The sequence below is a fragment of the Otolemur garnettii genome, unplaced genomic scaffold, assembly GCF_000181295.1.
Source record: "Otolemur garnettii isolate 467f Iridium unplaced genomic scaffold, OtoGar3 scaffold00211, whole genome shotgun sequence".
Classification (NCBI taxonomy): domain Eukaryota; kingdom Metazoa; phylum Chordata; class Mammalia; order Primates; family Galagidae; genus Otolemur; species Otolemur garnettii.
In genome coordinates this window covers 946,370-966,478 of record NW_003852606.1, presented here as the reverse complement: position 1 = coordinate 966,478, position 20,109 = coordinate 946,370, and the positions used below count along the sequence as shown (strand labels likewise).

The following is a 20,109-nucleotide window of genomic DNA, read 5'->3' as shown; positions in this document are numbered from 1 at the left end:
CGATCCCTGTCTGTCTCTCCGGCAACACCTCCTCGCAGCCGTCATTGTTGTTTGGCGGGTTCGGGCTGGGGATTCGAACCCGCCACCTTAGGTGTACGTGGCTGGCGCCTTAGCCGGTTGAGCCACAGGCGCCAAGCCTGGACCTCAGTTTTGACCTCTGCTTAATGGGCTAGCCTTGAAACAGTTGTCTAAATCCAGGATTCTAGGTCTCCCGGGAAATACCGAAATACTCGCTGTAAAGCATGGGGGATGGGTAAGAAAAGACTATCAGGAACATTTTAGCAGTAGGGGGAGAGCGAGTGAGTAGGGATAAAAGGAACACAGAGACGCTTGCGCAGTAAACATTTCACGCTCTACTGCCCCACCTAGCCCCTGCTCTGCAGCAGGGAATTGCAGGCTTCGCTCCACCTATCCCAGACCAGCCAAGTGACACCTTCTCCTCTTTCCGTCTCTACGGTTCTTCGCCCTTCTCCCGCCCCCACAACCGCCCAATCGAGGGCGGAAGTACAAAAGATCCACGAATCCACAACGCCAGCGGGGGCGATCTACTCGCCCATTGGTCCCAGTCAATCCAAGTCCCCCCTTCTCAAGCCGGTTTCCCCGCCTTCCTTCACGTCCCTCCCCTCGTTCATAGAAAGGGGCTAGATCCAATCAGTGCTGAACAAGGGCGCGCGGAGGGGGCGGTCCCAGGGTATGTAATCGATCCCTGTCTGTCTCTCCGGCAACGCCTCCTCCCTCACGCTCCCGAACGGAAATAGCAAAGGACTGGACCAATCGTAGTGTCGTGCCTTTGCCTAGAGGCCAATGAGAGGAAAAGTAGGGGGATGAGCCCAAACCTGAGCGGCAGTAGCCAGAGCCAATGGACGGCTGAGTCCTCCGGACAGGGGAGCTTAGGGGAGGGTCCAGGGGCGGTGCCTTGGCCTGCCAGCCCGCCCGCCCGCCCAGCCAGCCAGCCTTCACCCTCGGCCGGCTCGGCTCCTTTACGCTGCCTGGGGTCCTTTCCGTCCGGTCCCCGCCTTCCAGCCCCCGCTGTGCTGTGCCGGGTCCGGCCAGGCCCGGAGCCAACACCACCGCCATCATGCCGGCCGTGTCCAAGGGCGATGGGATGAGGGGGCTCGCAGTGTTCATCTCTGACATCCGGAACTGTGAGCGTGCGGCCGGGGGGCACTAGAGACGCGGGGGTGGGGGAGATCATAGAATTGAGAGGTTCGGGGTTAGAGAGGGACCCGGAGAATAGAAAGCCTTTGCTGTTACAGAAGGAGAGGATAGATGGGCCCCAGGGAGAACTTTGGGGTGAGAAGAATGCAAGGGTTTGGGGGTGTCATAGAGTGCCTGTTGAGATGACAAGAGTAGTAAGAGGGGTCTGGGAGGGTCTGAAAAGGGAGTAGGCTAGTGAGGTCCCAGGAATGGGAACATAGAGGTGTCCCCTGGGAATGATAGAAAAGACTAGGGAAGCCTATAAACGATAGGGTTAGAGGATCCCTGATGTAGATAGAAAGGGAAAGAGGTTCATGGGGAGGGGATACCCTGTGGAGTGATGGAAAGAGAGGAGATCAGAGGGGACATGAAGGAAATGGAATGCACGAAGCCTCTTGGAGCCCGGCTTGGGGTCCTGGACAGGGGTTGTCATGGAGGAGAAGGGGCTCTATAGGGCACTGAGACTCATGACTAGTGGCATAGAGGAGGTCTGGGAGTGTTTGGAAGTCCAGGGATTTGGGGAGGAAAGAGAGGAAGGAGGAGGGACTATGGGGAGACCTTGGTGAGGAATAGAGAGCCTCAAGATGGGAGATTGGTTGGATGACTTGGGAGTCATTGGGGAGGGGGTTAGAGGAGCTACTGAGGAAAAGGAGGAACCCAAGGAGTACTGAGGAGAGAGACTGCAGGTGTAGTCTTGGGAGAACCTGAGACAGGGAACGGGGACCTGGAAAGGAGAGAACATTATAGAGTGGGGCCTTGGAGGATGTGTCAGAAAAAGGGCAGCCAAGACCTCAAGGAAGGAGTCAGGGACCTAGAGTGTTTGAGGGGTAGAGATCTGGAAGGCTGGAAGCTAGGGGAAGCCGAGGCCGAGAGAAAGGTCAGGGGTCAGGAGTCACAAACCCAGGCCTGTGTCTGAACCCTCCCCTATCTGACCACATCAATATGGGGACTGTGATCCCTGCTAGGAAGGGTTGATGTGATGAGAAGAGGCCTGGCAGCATATCACCTCTCAAGTCTGGGAGCAATGTCTTTTGATGTTTGGAGCTGCCAGGAGTCTTCAGAGGCTATATCTACATGTGCTTTGGGGTCAGTCAAAAGGTCAGACCTGGGTTCAAGTTGGAATGCTGCCTACACTCCCTAGCTGTGTGACCTTGAATGAGGGACTTCATTTCCCAGTTTCCTCATCTGTCAGAAAAGACTGCTGGTGGTGCCTTCCTGAGGGGGTTGTTGTGATAATGTGTGTGAGTAAGGCCTTTCACACATTCCAGGCACTAGATGGATCTTGGCTATTGTTGATATTTGGCTGGATCCAAAGAGCTGCTTCTGTTAAGTGCCCAGTGATTATTTTAGAATTTAGTAATTATGGAAGGACCTGGCATGTAGTAGGTGCTCAGTAAACAGGAGGGGTGGAAACTGTTGGCTATCAGTTGGAGGAGAGATGACATGGTTGGGGGTGGCACTAAAAGGGGTTGTGGACTGCCAGGACCACTGTTCAGATTAGGTGTGCATTGCCTCTACTACCACCAGCCACGTGGCCCTGAGCAAGTTATTTAGCCTCTTTGAGGCTGAGTTTTCTTTTCTACAAACTCCATAAATGGTAGCATCTTGTTTCTGAAAGTTCCTTTATTCATTCATTCAGAATATACTTTTTGATTATTATAGTGTACCAGGCCCTGTTCAAGATGCAGAGGCTACAGCAGTGAGAAAGAATCCCTGTTCTTGGGAGCTCCCATTCCCAGAGAGAGAAAATAAACACAGAGAACATACTAAATGATACAATTGCAGATGACTGGTGATGTCAAGGAAAGCAAGGAAGGAAAGGAGGAGAGTGACCAGGATTGACATGGTGCTCTGAGAGGGCCTCACTGAGGTGATATCAAAGTAGAGCAAGCCCTGTGGATTTTGGGGGGAAAGGGGTCCAGGCAAAGGATTGTTGCGGTCAAAGTTCCTGACATTACAGTATGTATGATGTGTGCTCAAACAAGAGGGAGAAGATTGGTGTGTCTAATGAAAGGGAGAGAGGGCAGAGATGAGGGCAGAGCGGGGGCAGGATCAGAAAGGGCTTTGCAGGCCATGGTGAGTGCTTTGGCCTTTGTCTGAGCAGAGGAGGGACGTGGCCGATTGATGTTTTAAAATAATTCGTCTGGCTACTGTGAGACTCTAGAAGTAGAGATGGAAGCAGGGAACCAAATTAGGACAGTGTTGCAGACCTCCAGGTGAGAGACAATATTAGTTTGACTGGGTTCAGAAGGGACTAGTGAGAGATTGGTTTGGTATAAATGTGGAAGGAAAAGCCAGAGTATTTGCAAACAATTTGATAATGAGGGTTGAAGAAGGACAGAGAAAACAGATGAGTGTCACTGGGAGGCCCCAGACAGGAGGCTTGGACTTGCTTAGCACAGGGATCAGGGTTGGAGAATCAAGGCTGCTTCTTGTCCCTTTTCTTAGCAAGTATATATTGAATGGCTGTTCTGTCTCAAACCTTATTGTGGGCACTAGTGACAAAGTGGTGAACAGGACAGCCTCATTAATGCAGCTCCCAGCCCCTGTTGGGGAGAAAGTGCTGCGTACAGATTGCACACATTCTTCTCACAAACACTTAACACTTGTATATGGGTGTTCATGGCTGCATTGTTTATGATAGCGAAAAAAATGGAAACAGCCCAAGTGTCCATCAGCTGATGAGTAAAGAAAATGCAGTCTGTCCACACGATGGAATATTACTGGCCCATGAAAACGAAGGAAGCGTCAACATGTGCTACAGAACAGATGAACCTCGACCATAATGCCAAGGGAAAGAAGCCAAGTACAAGTGGCTGGGGATTGTGTGATTCCATGTAGATGGAATGCCCGGAATAGGCAAATCCATAGAGGCAGAAAGGAGATTAGTGGTTGTCTAGGGTCAGAGGGAGTGACTACTAATGAGTACAGGGCTTCTTTTGGGGGTGCTAAAAACATTCTAGATTTAGACAGTGGTGATGGTCGCATGGCATTGTGAGCATACTAAGGAACCCTGAATTGCATACTATAAAAGGGTACATGCATTTTATGGTATGTGAATTGTATCTCAATATTTTTTAAAAAATGGGAAAATTTTGCACTTGTCTAAGGCCAGAGAGGAAGAGGGCCACAGTGCTGAGAGAATGGGGGCTCTGGTCAGGGTCAGGGAGCTCAGGCTTGGCTTTGCCTCAAGAGGGACCTCAGAGCTGTGCAGGATGGATGTGGAGGAGTTAGTCGGGCTGGGGACGCACAGAACTGATGAGGAAGAGGTATAGCAAGTGTAAAGGTCCTGAGGCCTGGATGAGGCTCTACAGAAAGGCTGCAGTGTGTGGCAGAGAGGGATGTGAGTGGTTGGCGTTTGTCCTGCAAGTAGTGGGGGAGGTTTTCATGCAGGATCCAGGGAAGAAAAGGGATGTGTGTGGGTGGGGCAGGGCTGGAGATGAATAGAGGTTGAGTGGAGAGGAATTGGGGGGCCATCCTGGGGGAGGATCTGAAGGGCATAGTGGGTCTCAGGGAGAAGGGTCTGGATTCTAGGCTCTAGATTCTAGAAGGAGGAGAAAGGCAGGCTTTAAGGAGGGCAAGGCAGGGCAAATTCTGCAGATAAGAAGGGGGAGAGGTTGAGGCTAGACTCAGCCTGAGGGTGTGGTCCTATCCTTCTGCCTGGAGCAAGAATCCCTCTGAAGTCGTTTATCTGACAGGTAGATACTTAGGGGAAGGGCTGGGGCTGCGTCCTATCTAGGGCCTCAGCTCTAGTCGGGGAGTGTCTGGCTGGAAAAGACTATGGAGAGTCTGCCAAGTGAATAGGAGCTGGGAGGCTGGCTGACACAGGGCCCTGAGCCTCTCCATAGGGGATCCATTGTGGGGGTCCATTCTAGTATTGACATCTCCCCCAGCCCCTGGCGCTCAGACCCTGGGTCTCACCCTTTCTGGTCCCCAGGTCTACCTTCTGCAGGTCCTTGGCCCATAGGAGGCCTGAGGATATGTTTTCTTTTTTTTTTTTTTTTTTTGAGACAGAGCCTCAAGCTGTCCCCCTGGGCAGAGTGCCGTGGCATTACAGCTCACAGCAACCTCCAACTCCTGGGCTCAAGCGAGTCTCCTGCCTCCGCCTCCCAAGTAGCTGGGACCACAGGCGCCCGCCACAACGCCCGGCTATTTTTTTTTTTTGGTTGCAGCCATCATCGTTGTTTGGCGGGTCCGGGCTGGGGATTCGAACCCGCCACCTTAGGTGTACGTGGCTGGCGCCTTAGCCGGTTGAGCTATAGGCGCCGAGCCAGGATATGTTTTCTAATTGAATGAGTGGATAGATGATGATGGAACAGTCCTTACTAAGCTCCAGCTGAGTGCCAGGCACTGTGCTAGGGCTACAGCAGTGAAGAAAAGTCTTGGCCCTACATGCTCACCTTCTAGGGGGCAGAGGGACCAAAACCCAGGTAAGTATATCAGGTGTCCAAGCAGGTGACAGGAGATGTTGGGAGGAAGATAAAGCAAGAGAGGGCTATGCAGATGGGGACAGGATGGTGCTCCTATATGGGCTGCTCAAGAGCTTCTTGCTGAAAAGGTGACATTAGGGCAAAGAATCATTGATGGCTAAATTGGATATACATCCATCTGGAGGAGGATATCCAGGCAGAGGGAACAGCTTGTGCAAAGGCCCTGAGGCAGGATTGAGCTTGGCGTATTGCAGGAACTTCAAGGAGGAGATAGCTGCAGTGGCCATTGTTATAAGGGGAGCGGGCAGGAGAGTCAGTGAGAAAGGGAAGAGGGTGAATGGTGCAGGCCGTTGTGGGCCATGGTGAAGATTACATTTACTTTGAGCCAACTGGGAGCCATGGAAGGGTTTGGAGCAGAAAACAGAAGGGGCCTGACTCAAGTTTTCATAGGATACCTCTGGCCACTGTGGAAAGTGCAAAAAGGCAACCAGGATCTGCTTTGGTGTTTCTCAAACATTAGTGTGCCATTAGGAAACTCCCACCTTCACCCCAGGCCTGAGCCCCAGCACCCATTCTTCCACCTGGGTATTTTCTTGTGGCCTTGGTCCACAAATTTGCGTTCAATACCTTCCTGGGCCCAGCTGCTCTGCTGGGACTGGCACAGCCATACATCCCTGCTTCCAGGGCACTGGGGTTCTTGTCTGGGAAGTGAGAGTTAGCCAATCAGCAGGTGTACCCTCAATATGTTAGAAGGCAGGGTCTCAGTGGCTTGTCCTTTTGGCTTGTCTTACCAAGGGAATGATGGGGTGTTGACTTTGTTGTTTAAGGAGAATATATGTATCTGATCACTCAGGGATAGTGATGACGTTAATAATTTGAGGAGTGACTAACCCAGGGATGTGAGGAAAACTATATATATATATATGTTTAAATTTCTTGCCATAGTAAAAAAGCCAAACAACCAGTGAAATGAATTTTAATGTATTTTATTTACCCCAATATGTCCAAAATATTATTTCAACATGCAATCAATATTTTACAATTCATTGGTGATAGTTACATCCCCTTTCATACTAATTTTTTTTTTTTTTTTGAGACAGAGTCTTACTTTGTTGCCTTTGGTAGAGTGCTGTGCTGTCATAGCTCACATCAAACTCTTGGGCTTAAGCAATTTTCTTGTTTCATCCTCTCAAGTAGCTGGGACTACAGGCGCTTGCCACAATGCCGGACTAGTTTTAGAGAGGTCTTGCTCTAGCTCAGGCTGGTCTCACACTGGTGAGCTCAGGCAATCCACCTGCCTTGGCCTTTCAGAATGCTAGGATTATAGGTGTGAGCCACCACACTTGGTCTTCATACTAAGTCTTTGAAATCTGGTCTGTATTTCATACTCAGTGCTTCTCAGTTTGGAGGATATAGTCTCAGAATATTTCATATTCTGTATTAATATTTCATAAAATTTAGCTGGGCACTGTGGCTCACACCCATATTCCCAGCTACTTGGGAGGTTGAGGTGGAAGTATTGCTCAAGTCCAGGAGTTCTTTTTTTTTTTTTATTGAATGGTAACTATGTACATTAATGCACTTCTGGGGTACAGTGTGGGGTTTTCACATGCAATCCGAAATACTTCCATCAAACTGGTCAACACAGCCTTCATGTCATTTTCTCAGTTATTGTTTTAAAACGTTCACACTCTACTCTTAGAAAGATTCACTTGTACCCCTGTAAGATAAACCTCAGAAGTCCAGGAGTTCTAATCTAGCCTGGGCAACCCAGTGAGACCCCATCTCTCTCTTTTCTTTTTTTTTTCTGTAGAGACAGAGTCTCACTTTATCACCCTCCGTAGAGTGCCGTGGCGTCACACAGCTCACAGCAACCTCCAATTCCTGGGCTTAGGCAATTCTCCTGCCTCAGCCTCCCGAGTAGCTGGGACCACAGGCGCCTGCCAGAACGCCCAGCTATTTTTTGTTGCAGTTTGGCCAGGGCTGGGTTTGAACCTGCTTCTCTCAGTATATGGGGCTGGCACCCTATCCACTTAGCCACAGGCACCTCCTTCTCTCTCTCTCTTTTTTTTTTTTTTATAAAGACAAAGAGTTTCACTATGTTGCCCTCAGTAGAGTGCTGCGGTATCACAGCTCACAGCAACCTCAAACTCCTGGGCTTAAGGAATTCTCTTACCTCAGCCTCCCAAGTAGCGGGGACTACAGGTGATCACCACAACACCCCGCTATTTTTTAGTTGTTGTCTTTGTTGTTTAGCAGGCTGGAGCCGGGTTCATACCTACCAGCCCTGGTGCTTGTGGCCAGTGCCCTAACCATTGTGCTACAGGTGCTGAGCCGAGACCCCAGACCTTTTTTTTTTTTTTTGTAGGGACAGAGTCTCACTTTTTCGCCCTTGGTAGGGTGCGGCGGAGTTGCTCCAGCAACCTCCAACTCCTGGGCTTAGGCGATTCTTCTGCCTCAGCCTCCCAAGTAGCCGGGACTACAGGCGCCTGCCACGACGCCCGGCCATTTTTTGTTGCAGTTTGGCCGGGGCTGGGCTTGAACCCGCCACCCTCGGTATATGGGGCTGGTGCCCTACTCACTGAGCCACAGGCGCCTCCCGATACCCCAGATCTTAAAAAAAAAGATTTCATAATACTTAGGGTTAAAAAAATAGATTTATGAAATATTTGAGTTCCAAACAAACTTTTCCAGTCACTGAATCAAGGATCAGTTAAGTTTAGATCTACTAAATTTAAATTTATTTAAATGAAATAAAATGAGAAATTCAGTCCTTTGGTCTATTGGTCACTTGACCACATTTCAGGTATCCAGTAGCCTGCCTCCTAGAACCCTTTCTGATGGCTCAGGGCTGTTGGGACTTGTGCAAGAGGGACAAAAAGCCACAATCCTAGTAATGGGATGTCCAGATTCTGGAAGGCTCTGAAAGATTTTGCTGTGAGGTGCTGGCCCTGTGTTACTCTTCCTCTAGGGTAGGCCCCAGGTTTGTCAGGATGATTCCTGTGGGTGGTGGCAACAGAGTTACCGGGATGCTTCAGGGTAGTGAGGCTGAAATGCTCAGGAAGGGCATTATCTTTCCCAGCCAGAAGGCCCAAGGTCAGGCAGAACCCTGGGGCCATCAGCATTTTCCTTGGCCTTGTCCCACTTTGACCTGTAACAAGATGGTGGCCTTTCTTTCCACCTGCAGGGCCCTAATAGTCACAGCCACAAGCAGAACTGCTTCTCCCATGGTTCTTCAACACCCTAGAATACTGAGAAGTGGCTTGGCCCCCTGCTGTGGGCTGTCTTTTATCAGCTTCCTGACCCCTCCCTTCCCATGCACTGTCATACCTCCAGGCCTTTGCACATGCTGGTCTTCCCTTCTGGAAACCACTTCCTCTTATTTCTGCCTGTTCTGTCAACCTCATCTTTTGATTCTCAGATCCCAGGAGCTAACTACCAAGAAGCCTTTCTCCCTGGTCTGATTTGAGCCTCTGAGCCCCCACAAGAAAGAAAGAGGTTTGCCTCTTTCTTTTTTTTTGCAGTTTTTGGCCAGGGCTGGGTTTGAACCCACCACCTCCGGCATATGGGGCCAGCACCCTACTCCTTTGAGCCACAGGCGCCACCCAATTTGCCTCTTTCAAAATACACACCATTGTCCCAGTCTGTCTCCTCTCATGTCTAGGGGCTCCCCAAGAGCAGGGCAGATATGACTTATCCCTGAGCCAGGCCCAAGAAATCCCTCTGTGAACAACAGAATCCCTTTAAAGCTCTCTCATATGCTTGCATGCCTCCTCTGACAGAGAGCTCACTCCTCCTTGGCTGGCTTGCCCTGAGTGCTGGATAGTTGCCCTTTCCATTAGCCCAAGCTGTCAACTGCCTTCAACCTTTTGTTCATGTTTTACCCTTAGTGGCACCCATACACTGTCCCTGGGCTCCTGGGGTATTACTTTCCTTAAGACAGCCTGTGCCAGCTGCCCTCCTTTCAAGGCCACAGCCCCTTTCTTTCTGTTTCTTTTTATAGACAGAGTCTCACTTTGTTGCAGGGCAGCTGTGGCATCACAGCACACAGCAACCTCCAGCTCTTAGACTTAGGCGATTCTCTTGCCTCAGCCTCCTGAGTAGCTGGGACTACAGGTGCCCACCACAACGCCTAGCTATTTTTTTGTTGCAGTTTGGCTGGGACCAGGTTCGAACCTGCTACCCTCGGAATTTGGGGCCAGCACCCTACTCACTGAGCTACAGGCGCCGTCCCACAGCTTTTTCTCTTTTGGAGAACTCACACTTTTGTTCTCTGAATTCTTTTTCATTCTTTCTATTTTGTTTTGTTTTTTAAAGAGATGAGTATCTCGCTAGGCGTGGTACCCCCCCTGTAATCCTAACACTCTGGGAGGCCAAGGCAGGTGGATTGTCAGAGGTCGGGAATTCAACACCAGCCTGAGCCAGAAGGAAACCCTGTCTCTATTAAGAATAGAAAAAACTAGCTGGATGAAGTGGCGGGCCTCTGTAATCCCAGCTACTTGGGAGGATAAGGCAAGGTTGCTTGAGCCTGAGAATTTGAGGTTGCTGTGAGCTATGTCACCATAGCACTCCACTGAGGATGACTAAGTAAGACTCTGTCTCAAAAAAAGAAAAGAAAAGAGATGGAGAATCTCACTGTGTTTCCCAGGCTGCTTTCGAACTCATGGCCTCAAGCAGTCTTCCCACTTCATGTTCCTGAGTAGCTGTGATTGCCGACATGAGCCCCCCCACCTGACCTAAATTCTTTTTTATACTGAAGTATATTAGTTATGCTGAAAACACTACCAGATTGATATGGACAATTTAGAGACTGTTTAAAGAAAAAAACATAAACATACCTATACGTATGTATATATATATGCAGTAGAACCTCTGTACTTGACCACCAAGGGAGTATAAGAAACTGGTCAACATACAGAGGTGGGAGGTAGTCAGCATAAGGAAATAGGCATACTACAGTAACACATACACGTAGTGCATATCTGGTCTATGAAAATTAGTTCCAAGTAAGATAGTCAGTGTAGGGAGGTAGTCAACTATGGAGGTTTTACTGCCTATGTAAATATAATTTAAATACAATTTAAAGAATTTTTTTTTTTCTTTTTGAGACAGTCTCATTATGTTGCCCTTGGTAGAGTGCTGTGGCATCACAGCTCACAGCAACTTCAAACTCTTAGGCTTAAGTGAGTCTCTTGCCTCAGCCTCCCAAGTATCTGGGACTACAGGTGCCCGCCATAACGCCCAGCTGTTTTTGTTGCAGTTGTCCTTGTTGTTTTGGCTGCCCCAGGCTGGGATTGAACCCGTCAGCCTCCATGTATATGGCTGGTGCAGTAACTACTGTGCTATGGGTGCTGAGCCGAAAGAATATTTTAAAAATGGATATTAGGGCTCAGCGCCTATAGCTCAACTGGCTAAGGCGCCAGCCACGTACACCTAAGGTGGTGGGTTCGAATCCCCAGCCCGGACCCGCCAAACAACAATGACGGCTGCAACCAAAAAATAGCCGGGCGTTGTGGCAGGCGCCTGTGGTCCCAGCTACTTGGGAGGCAGAGGCAGGAGACTCGCTTGAGCCCAGGAGTTGGAGGTTTCTGTGAGCTGTAATGCCACGGCACTCTACCCAGGGGGACAGCTTGAGGCTCTGTCTCAAAAAAAAAAAAAATGGATATTGGCTTACACCTGTAATCCTAACACTGTGGGAGGCTGAGGCAGGAGGATCACTTGAGCCCAAGAGTTTGAGGTTATTGTCATCTGATACCATAGCACTCTACCAAGGGTGACAAATTCAAACTCTGTCTCAGAAAAAGAAAAAAGAAAAACTTTAAGAATACACACACACACACACATATATATATATATATATTTTTTTTTTTTTTGCAGCTTTTTGGCCACAGCTAGGTTTGAACCCATCACCTCTGGTATATGGGGCCAGTGCCCTACTCTTTTGAGCCACAGGCGCCGCCCCACACATATATGTTTTTAAACACTCTTTAACTGGTCCATATCTGTTTGATGCTATCTTCTGTGTAACTGATAAACTTCGCTATACAACTATATCATATGAATGTGTATGAGTTTATATATAAATATATATATATATATTAATGTACATCCATATACATATGTGAATAGCATAGCTATAAAAAAACCCACAGATCACAAGTATCCAGACTGGCAAATTTTCCATGACGCAACCCAGGCTTGTAACCAGCACCAGAAAGAATATTCCTAGCTCCCTGGCACCCACCTTGGGCCCCCTCCCAAGCCTCCACCACCTCCACAAGGGTGACCTCTGTTCAGTCATCCAACATCAAAGGGAGGATTTGCCTACTTTTTTTTTTTTTGAGGCAGTCTTACTCTGTTGCTCTGGGTAGAATGCCATGGCATCATCATAGCTTAGAGCAACCTCAAACTTGTGGGTTCCAACAATTCTCTTGCCTCAGCCTCTCTAGTAACTGAGACTATAGGCACACACCACAATGCCTGGCTAGTTTTTCTTTTTCTTTTTCTTTTTTTTGAGAGGGTCTCACTATGTTGCCCTCAGTAGAGTACCATAGTATCACAGCTCACAGCAACCTCAAACTCCTGGGCTTAAGTGATTCTCATGCCTTAGCCTCCCAGTAGCAGGGACTTCAGAACTACATGTGCCCACCACAACACCTGGCTAATTTTTTGTTACTGTTGTCATTGTTGTTTAGCAGGCCCTGGCTGGGTCGAACTCACCAGTACCAATGTATATGGCTGGCTCCCTAACCACTGAGCAACAGGTGCTGAGCCTCTGGCTATTTTTGTATTTTTTTTCTTTTTATTTTTTTTTGGCAGTTTTGGGCCGAGGCTGGATTTGAACCCGCCACCTCCGGCATATGGGGCTGGTGCCCTATTCCTTTGAGCCATAGCGTCGCCCTAGTTTTTGTATTTTTAGTAGAGACAGGATCTCACACTTGCTCAGGCTGGTCTCTATCTCCTGAGCTCAAGGAATCTACCCACCTTGGCCTCCCAGAGTGCTGGGATTACAGGTGTGGCAGCCTCTTGTAGCTTGTAATAGAGCATAAAATGACAGCCACAGAGGTCTTTAGCCTGGGAAACATAACTGCTTTCCCCATTTCTGTCTACTTATGACAAAGTTTAAGCAGCCACCAGGTGATCTACAATCTGTTCACAACAGATAGTGTTGGGGCTTGGTGCCTGTGGCTCAAATGGTTAAGGTGCCAGCCACATACACCTGAGCTGGTGGGTTCGAATCCAGCCCAGGCCTGCCACACAACCATGATGGCTGCAACCAAAAAATAGCCGGGCGTTGTGGTAGGCGCCTGTAGTCCCAGCTACTTGGGAGGCAGAGGCAGGAGAATCACTTGAGCCCAGGAGTTGGAGGTTGCTGTGAGCTGTGATGCAACGGCACTCTACCCAGGGTGACAGCTTGAGGCTCTGTCTCAAAAAAAAAAAGATAGTGTTGGGGTTTTTTTCTGGTCCCTACAGAATAATTTTCAGGCAAGGTGAGGAAGAGAGCAACACATCAGCTGGTTCTGAGGGGCCTGGGTGCACACCTAGCACCGCCCCCAGAGGAAGGCACTATCCTGAGGCCCAGGGCCACTCTCTCATGTACATTCCTCATCCAGTGGCTCAGTTCTGGCTGTCCCTTGCTGCTGAGCTGTCGCCAAACCTCCTCATGTTTCTAGGTCTTCCTCAGATGTCTCTTTCCCTGGCGGCTTCCACCAGGGGCCCAGGCAGTGCCAGGGCAAACTCCATCCCTGTACCTCAGGTCTGGCTGACAGGACACCCCCTCCTTCCAACCCTTCTCCAGTCCAGGAGCTCCTCAGGGGCTGATCAGAAGTGCTGGGTGCTCCTAGCAGCAGTGTCCTGCTCAGGTCTGACCCACAGGGCCTCTGGAAACATGTAATTAATAAATGAAGGATCAGGTAGCCTCTGAGGGACACAGCCAAGTACAGCTTCTCACTGAGATACAGGGTCTTGCTATGTGGCCCAGGCTGGAGTCCTGTGGCGCAGTCATAGCTCTCTACAGCATTTGAACCCATGGACTCAAGCACTCCTCCTGAATAACTGGGACTGTAGGAGTCTACCACAATACCTGGCAGATTTTTCTATTTTTTTTTGTAGCTGTGGGGTCTTGCTGTGTTGCCCAGGCTGGTCTTGAACTCTTGGTCTCAAGCGATCCTCCCACCTTGGTTTCCCAAAGTACTGGGATTATAGGCATGGGTCAGTACACCTAGCCCATTCATTCTTTCATTCATTCACTGAATGCACACTTGAGCCTCCTGGAGGCCTAAGCATGGGCTGAGAGATGTGGCTGGCAAAGATTGTGGGTCAGAGTAGGTCTCTGCCCTTTAGTTATCCAGACATTTACAGAGCACCTGCTGTATGCCAAACATTGTTTTAGGAGCTCCTTCCTGATGCTCATGGTCTGAAGTGGGAGCTAAGGTTAGATAGTAAAGATAAATAAAATAGATACATGGTGTGAAATGTACTAGGGAGGACTTTTTTTTTCCCCCTGAGACAGAGTCTTACTCTGTTGCTCCAGACTAGTGTGCCTTGGCATCAGCAACCTGAAACTCCTAGGCTCAAGTGATCTTCCTGCCTCAGCCTTCTAAGTAGCTGAGACTACAACTGCCCACCACCACGCCTGATTAGTTTATTATTTATTTATTTATTGAGACAGAATCTTAAGCTGTTGCCCTGGTTAGAGTGCTATGGCCTGATAGTTCCCAGCAACCTCAAACTCTCAGGTTCACGTGATCCTCTTACCTCAGTTTTTCTATTTCTAGTAGAGACAAGGGTCTTGCCTTTGCTCAGGCTGGTCTCGAACTCGTGAGCTCAAGCAATCCACCCACCTCAGCCTCCCAGAGTGTTAGGATTACAGGCATGAGCCACCGTGCCTGGTCAATTTTTCTATTTTTAGTAGAGGCAGGTCTCACTCTTCTTCAGGCTGGTCTCAAACTCCTGAGCCCAAGTGATTCTCTTGCCTTGGCTTCCCAGAATGCTAGGATTACATCGTCAGCCACTATGTTGGTCGGACTTTTTGTTTGAACACTAGAAGCAAAATTAGAAGGAATTAACTTATTTATTTTATTTAGAGACAGAGTTTCACTGTCACCATGGGGTTGAGTGCTATGGTATCATAGCTCAGAGCAAACTCAAACTATTGTGCTTGAGCTGTCCTCATCCTCAGCTTCCCAAGTATAGGTATCTGTCACAATGCCTGGCTAATTTTTCTATTTTTAGTAGAGATGCAGTCTCGCTGTTGTTCAGGCTGGTCTCCAACTCCTGAGCTCAAGGGATCTGCTGCCTCTGCCTCCCAGAGTGCTGAAATTTTAGGCGTGAGCCTCCACATCCAGCCAGGAATTAAATTTAAAGAAGTGGTCAGGAAAAGGCCTCTGAATGAGGTGGCAGGACCTGAGAGCCAAATGAAAGGCAAATAACTGGAGGTAGTCCCAGGCAGAGGGCATAGCATGTGCAAAGACCCTTGAGGCAAGTGGGGTGGGATTCGCCAAGAAAGATAGATGATAATGGTATGGTGACTGGTGCAGGGGCCAGAGAGTTTTGTGGTAGGGAGGGTGGAATCAGGCAACTGGTGTCACAAAAGCCCCCCACATACAAACAAGAGGGAGGCAGGGAGGTCAGAGAGGAGGCTTCTGCACTGATGCAAGTGTGGGGTCTCAGTGCAGTGATCACGGTGGAGGTGTACAGGAACACATTCTGAAGCTTGATCCAAGAGAAAGAAGTGATGGCTTGAGCGAGTGCTGGAGACTGTCAAGGGCGAGATGGCAAAGTCTGGGGCAAGTGAAACAAGGACTCATGGGGGACATAAGAAGCGGAGAGGGCAGCTGGGACCTGGTCATCATATAGTCAGAGCATGCTCCGAAGGGGGCACCACAGAGCACTGGGAGTACAGAGGAAGCATGGGACCTGGCCTATGGGGTTGGGAGGCTTTCTGGGGTCAGTTCACAAGTTGGTCTTATCAAAGGTGTAGGAATGTCTTAGGCAGACAAGTTGGGGAGAGGCTGGTGTCCAGAAGTGGCAGGCAATGGGGAGCGGGCCAGGTAGGACATCATAAGGCCATGGCCATAAGGAGGGAAGGATAGCACTTGAGGGTCTGACCTGGTAGACAGTTGGGACCTTAATGGGATTGAGAACTAGGAGAGCTGGCTCAGCGCCTGTGGCTCAAGTGGCTAAGGCACCAGCCACATACACCTAAGGTGGCAGGTTCAAATCCAGCCTAGGCCTGCCAAAACAACAATGATGGCTGCAACCAAAAAATAGCCGGGCATTGTGGCGGGCGCCTGTTATCCCACCTACTTGGGAGGCTGAGGCAGGAGACTCGCTTGAGCCCAGGAGTTGGAGGTTGCTGTGAGCTGTGATGCCATGGCACTCTACCTAGGGGGGATAGCTTGAAGCCCTGTCTCAAAAAAAAAAAAGAGAGAACTAGGAGAGGAGACATCTTTAGGGGTGGAGTCCTGAGGACAGCCAGAAGGTAGCTAGCTGAGCTTCATTCATTCATTGGTCACCTACTTTTATGTGTGCTGGGGGCTGGTACAGGAGCCTGTAAGGAAGGCTTCCACAGTTCTGAGAGGTGAACAAGAGAGGCCCAGGAGCCGAAGGGAGGGCAGGGGCCACCGTAAGAACTGGAAGGGGGGAGGAAGTTAAGGACAGCCTAGAAGTGTGAACTGGGCTTCTCTGGGCTGCTAAGATCAATGTGCCCTGGTTCTTCCCTCTGTGAAGCTCCTAGCCAGAGATGAACCTGCCAGAAGCCCCCAGGCCTGGAGCCCAGGTTGGAAATCTGCCTTCCAGCTGGGCGGGGCCATGCCAGGGACAGTGAGGGCAAGTGACTGAGCTCTCTGGGCCGCTCACTACCCAGCCTGCCTTCTCCTTTCCCCAGGTAAGAGCAAAGAAGCGGAGATTAAGAGAATCAACAAAGAACTGGCAAACATCCGTTCCAAGTTCAAAGGTAGGTTGAAGGCTCAGACTCCAATTCTGAGAGAGAAGGAAGCTGGGAACCAGGGCTCCTGGAATTTGTACTGTGATCTGTTCTCATTTTTGGCTCCCTTTTCTTCCTTCCACTGGCCCCAGGGGATAAAGCTTTGGATGGGTACAGTAAGAAAAAATATGTGTGCAAACTGCTCTTCATCTTCCTGCTTGGCCATGACATTGACTTTGGGCACATGGAGGCTGTGAACCTGCTTAGCTCCAATAAGTACACAGAGAAGCAGATAGTAAGTCTGGGGAAGAGGGATGAGAGACTGGACCTGTGGGTCTGGGGGAAGAGAGACTAGGCGGCTGGACCCCTGGGTCTGAGGGCGGGGTGGCTGGACTCTTGGGTCTGAGGGAGGAGGAGCTAGAAGTACAGCCTCTTAGGGCCTGAGGATTGGGGGCTGGATCCACTTAGGTACAGGCTCCCAGACATCCACCTCCCTCCCCACCCAGGGTTACCTGTTCATCTCTGTGCTGGTGAACTCAAACTCAGAGCTGATCCGACTCATCAACAATGCCATCAAGAATGACCTGGCCAGCCGAAACCCCACTTTTATGTGCCTGGCCCTGCATTGCATCGCTAATGTGGGCAGCCGTGAGATGGGCGAGGCCTTCGCTGCAGACATCCCCCGCATCCTTGTAGCCGGGTAAGGCCCTAGGGACCCTTGGGCAAAGGTCAGGGGAATATGGAAAATGACCCAGCCAAATTTGAGTCTCAAAGAGGTTGTGTCTCCCAGCTGGGGGCTGATGCTAGGCTAGGGACCTCAGTAGTTGTCTCTTCTCATCTCACCAAGCAGACTTGCTAGTGTGAGAAGCTTCCCTTGAAAGCCAGTGGGATACTGTTAAAGCCCTAGGCAGAGCTCTAACATCTTGTATACATAGGGATAACCTTAAGGTATGTTGGTGACAGCCCTCAAGAACTTCTGCATCTTCTCTAATCATTCAACAAACATTTTTTGAACACCTACTGTGTGCCAGGCAGTATGCTAATTGCTAGGGGATATGGCCATGACCAGAGATGGACATGGTCATTGCTCTCCTGGTGATCATGGTCTAGCGTGGGAGATAAATAGTGATGGAAAAATTGAAGGATAGAATGTAGAATTCTTCTCTTGAAACTATGGTCTGGAGCACAGATACCTCTAAGGGGACATAGTAGAGGTATCTGTCCTAGCTGGGGTATCAGGTAGGGCTTCTCAAATGAAGTGGCATCAGGCCAAGACGTTGGTGAGGAGTTGTATTTAGCAACAGAAATACTACATGTAGGGAAGTGGGATTGGGCAGTGGGGACATCCTGAGGCAAGAAGTCATTGAGCAAATCTTTCTTGACAATCTACAATGTACTGGATGCTGTTTGGGGCCTGGGAGGCAGTCATTACAGCAGGGAGTCCAGGGAGTCATGTCCACCCTTGGGAGCTTCATCTAGTGGGGGACTCAGGCAACAGATACATAAGTAAAGAAGATGAGTTCAGACAGTGACAAATGCTGTGAAGAATAAAAGGGACATCAGGGGCAGCAGGGGTAGTGGGGAAGGCTATTAAATTAGACTAGCCAGGGAAGATCTTTCCAGGGAGTTGATGTGTAATTTGAGACTGGAATGATGAGAACAAGATAATTATTTTAAGAGTTGGAAGAAAGAGTGTCCCAAGCAAAAGGATCAGCAAGTGGCAGAGAATCTAAGGTAGGCACAAGCTTTCCACTTATTTTTCCGTGGCAGGAGTACAGGTGAACATGAGAGATAGTTAGAGGGGGTTGGAGTTTATTCTAACTGACATGGGAGTAACTGGTTTTATTTTATTTTATTTTATAGACAGAGTCTCACTTTGTCACCCTTGGTAGAGTGCCGTGGCATCACAGCTCACAGTAACCTCCAGGTCTTGGGCTTAGGTGATTCTCTTGCCTCAGCATCCCGAGTAGCTGGGACTACAGGCATTGCCACAACACCCGGCTATTCTTTTGTTGCAGTTTGGCTGGGGCTGGGTTCAAACCTGCTACCCTGGGTATATGGGGCTGGCACCCTACTCACTGAGCCATAGGCACCGCCCGACTGGTGTGTTTTGTTTGTTTGTTTGTTTTTTCTTTTCGTTGCAGGTTTTGGCCAGGGCTGGTCTTGAACCCGCCACCCTCGGCATATGGGGCCGGCGCCCTACTCCTTGAGCCACAGGTGCTGCCCCCGACTGGTGTGTTTTAAGCAGATCCCTCTGCCTGGTGTGAGCATAGGTGGGATTTCTATTTCTGGAGCTGGTTGACAAGTTCCCAGACAGATGGGGGATTTTTTGTTTGTTTGTTTGTTTTGAGACAGAGTCTCATTATGTCACCTTTGGTAGAGTGCTATGGCGTCACAGCTCACAGCAACCTCAAACTCTTGGACTTAAGTGATTCTCTTATCTCAGCCTCCTAAGTAGCTGGGACTATAGGCGCCCACTACAATGCCCAGCTATTTTTTTGTTGCACTTGTCATTGTTGTTTAGCAGGCCTGGGCTGGGTTCGAACCCACCTGCCTTGGTGTATGTCACCAGCACCCTAACCACTAGACTACAGGTGCCGAGCCCAGACAGATGTTTTTGTTGAAACACCGGTATTGGATTAAAGAGAAAAGAAAGTATCTTTTCATGGATTCATGAGCTAGCCAGAAAATAATGAGCACACAGGCCACAAGCTAAGAGAAGTCTGACACCCAGAGAATGAGCAGAATTGCAGAGCCAGATTTTCTGAACTGAGTAAACCCACATATTGGTTTGGAGGCCCTGTAGCCTCTAGGAATAGAAGGAAAAGTTTGTCCAAGAAGAGGCTTTCTACACCTCAAAGTCAGAATGACCTAGAAATAAACCCCCTTGGGAACTGTAAGCAAAATTGCCTGCAAACCCTTGGCAAAGAATAGCTCTCAGACTGGTTCTCAGCCTGATTTTACCCTATGTGGATACTTCAAAAATCCCAAGTCAACCTTTAATTTAAAGTGATGCAAACCATTAATAACTCAGTATCTAACAGAACCAAACATAAGAAACTCATTTTCAACACAGGCCTCAATGACTTCCACTGATGAAGCTCCAAGCTATTTGTCTGTGACATGAATAGCTCACAGCCAAAAATCCCTAAACACAGGATGTAAGACACTGTGAGGGAGAACCAGCAGAGATAAAACTGAAAGTAACATTAGAATTAGAATGATCATGTAGAATGTAAAATAAGGATGTTTAATATGTTTTAAGAAGAGGTTTAAAAAGATGAGGAAAGACTCGGCACCTGTATCTCAGTGGCTAGGGTGCCAGCCATATACACCGGAGCTGGCAGGTTCGAATCTAGTCCTGGCCTGCCAAACAACAATGACAACTATAACCAAAAAATTGGCGGGCACCTGTAGTCCCAGCTACTTGGGTGGCTGAGGCAAGAGAATTGCTTAAGCCCAAGAGTTTGAGGTTGCTCTGAGCTGTGACACCACAGCATTCTACCAAGGGTGACAAAGCATTTGACATAGTTCAAATGCTCCGTCTCAAAAAAA

At 49.1% G+C, this 20,109-nt stretch overlaps 1 protein-coding gene across 2 annotated transcripts in view; it reads left to right on the top strand.

Annotated features, from left to right (window-relative positions):
* Positions 1–864: 864 nt before the first annotated feature.
* The window catches only part of AP2A1 (adaptor related protein complex 2 alpha 1 subunit), a 45,955-nt gene continuing 26,710 nt past the window's right edge, over positions 865–20,109 (top strand). Inside the window, exons 1-4 of one of the 2 annotated variants that reach the window (XM_003801470.2) lie at positions 865–1,145; positions 16,516–16,584; positions 16,707–16,849; positions 17,061–17,254. In XM_003801470.2, coding sequence (XP_003801518.1) covers positions 1,079–1,145; positions 16,516–16,584; positions 16,707–16,849; positions 17,061–17,254 — 473 coding nt within the window. In that variant the 5' untranslated portion in view covers positions 865–1,078. Of the gene's footprint in view, positions 1,146–16,515; positions 16,585–16,706; positions 16,850–17,060; positions 17,255–18,807; positions 18,828–20,109 lie in introns of those variants that run through there. The other variant, XM_023507867.1, reaches the window with a different exon arrangement.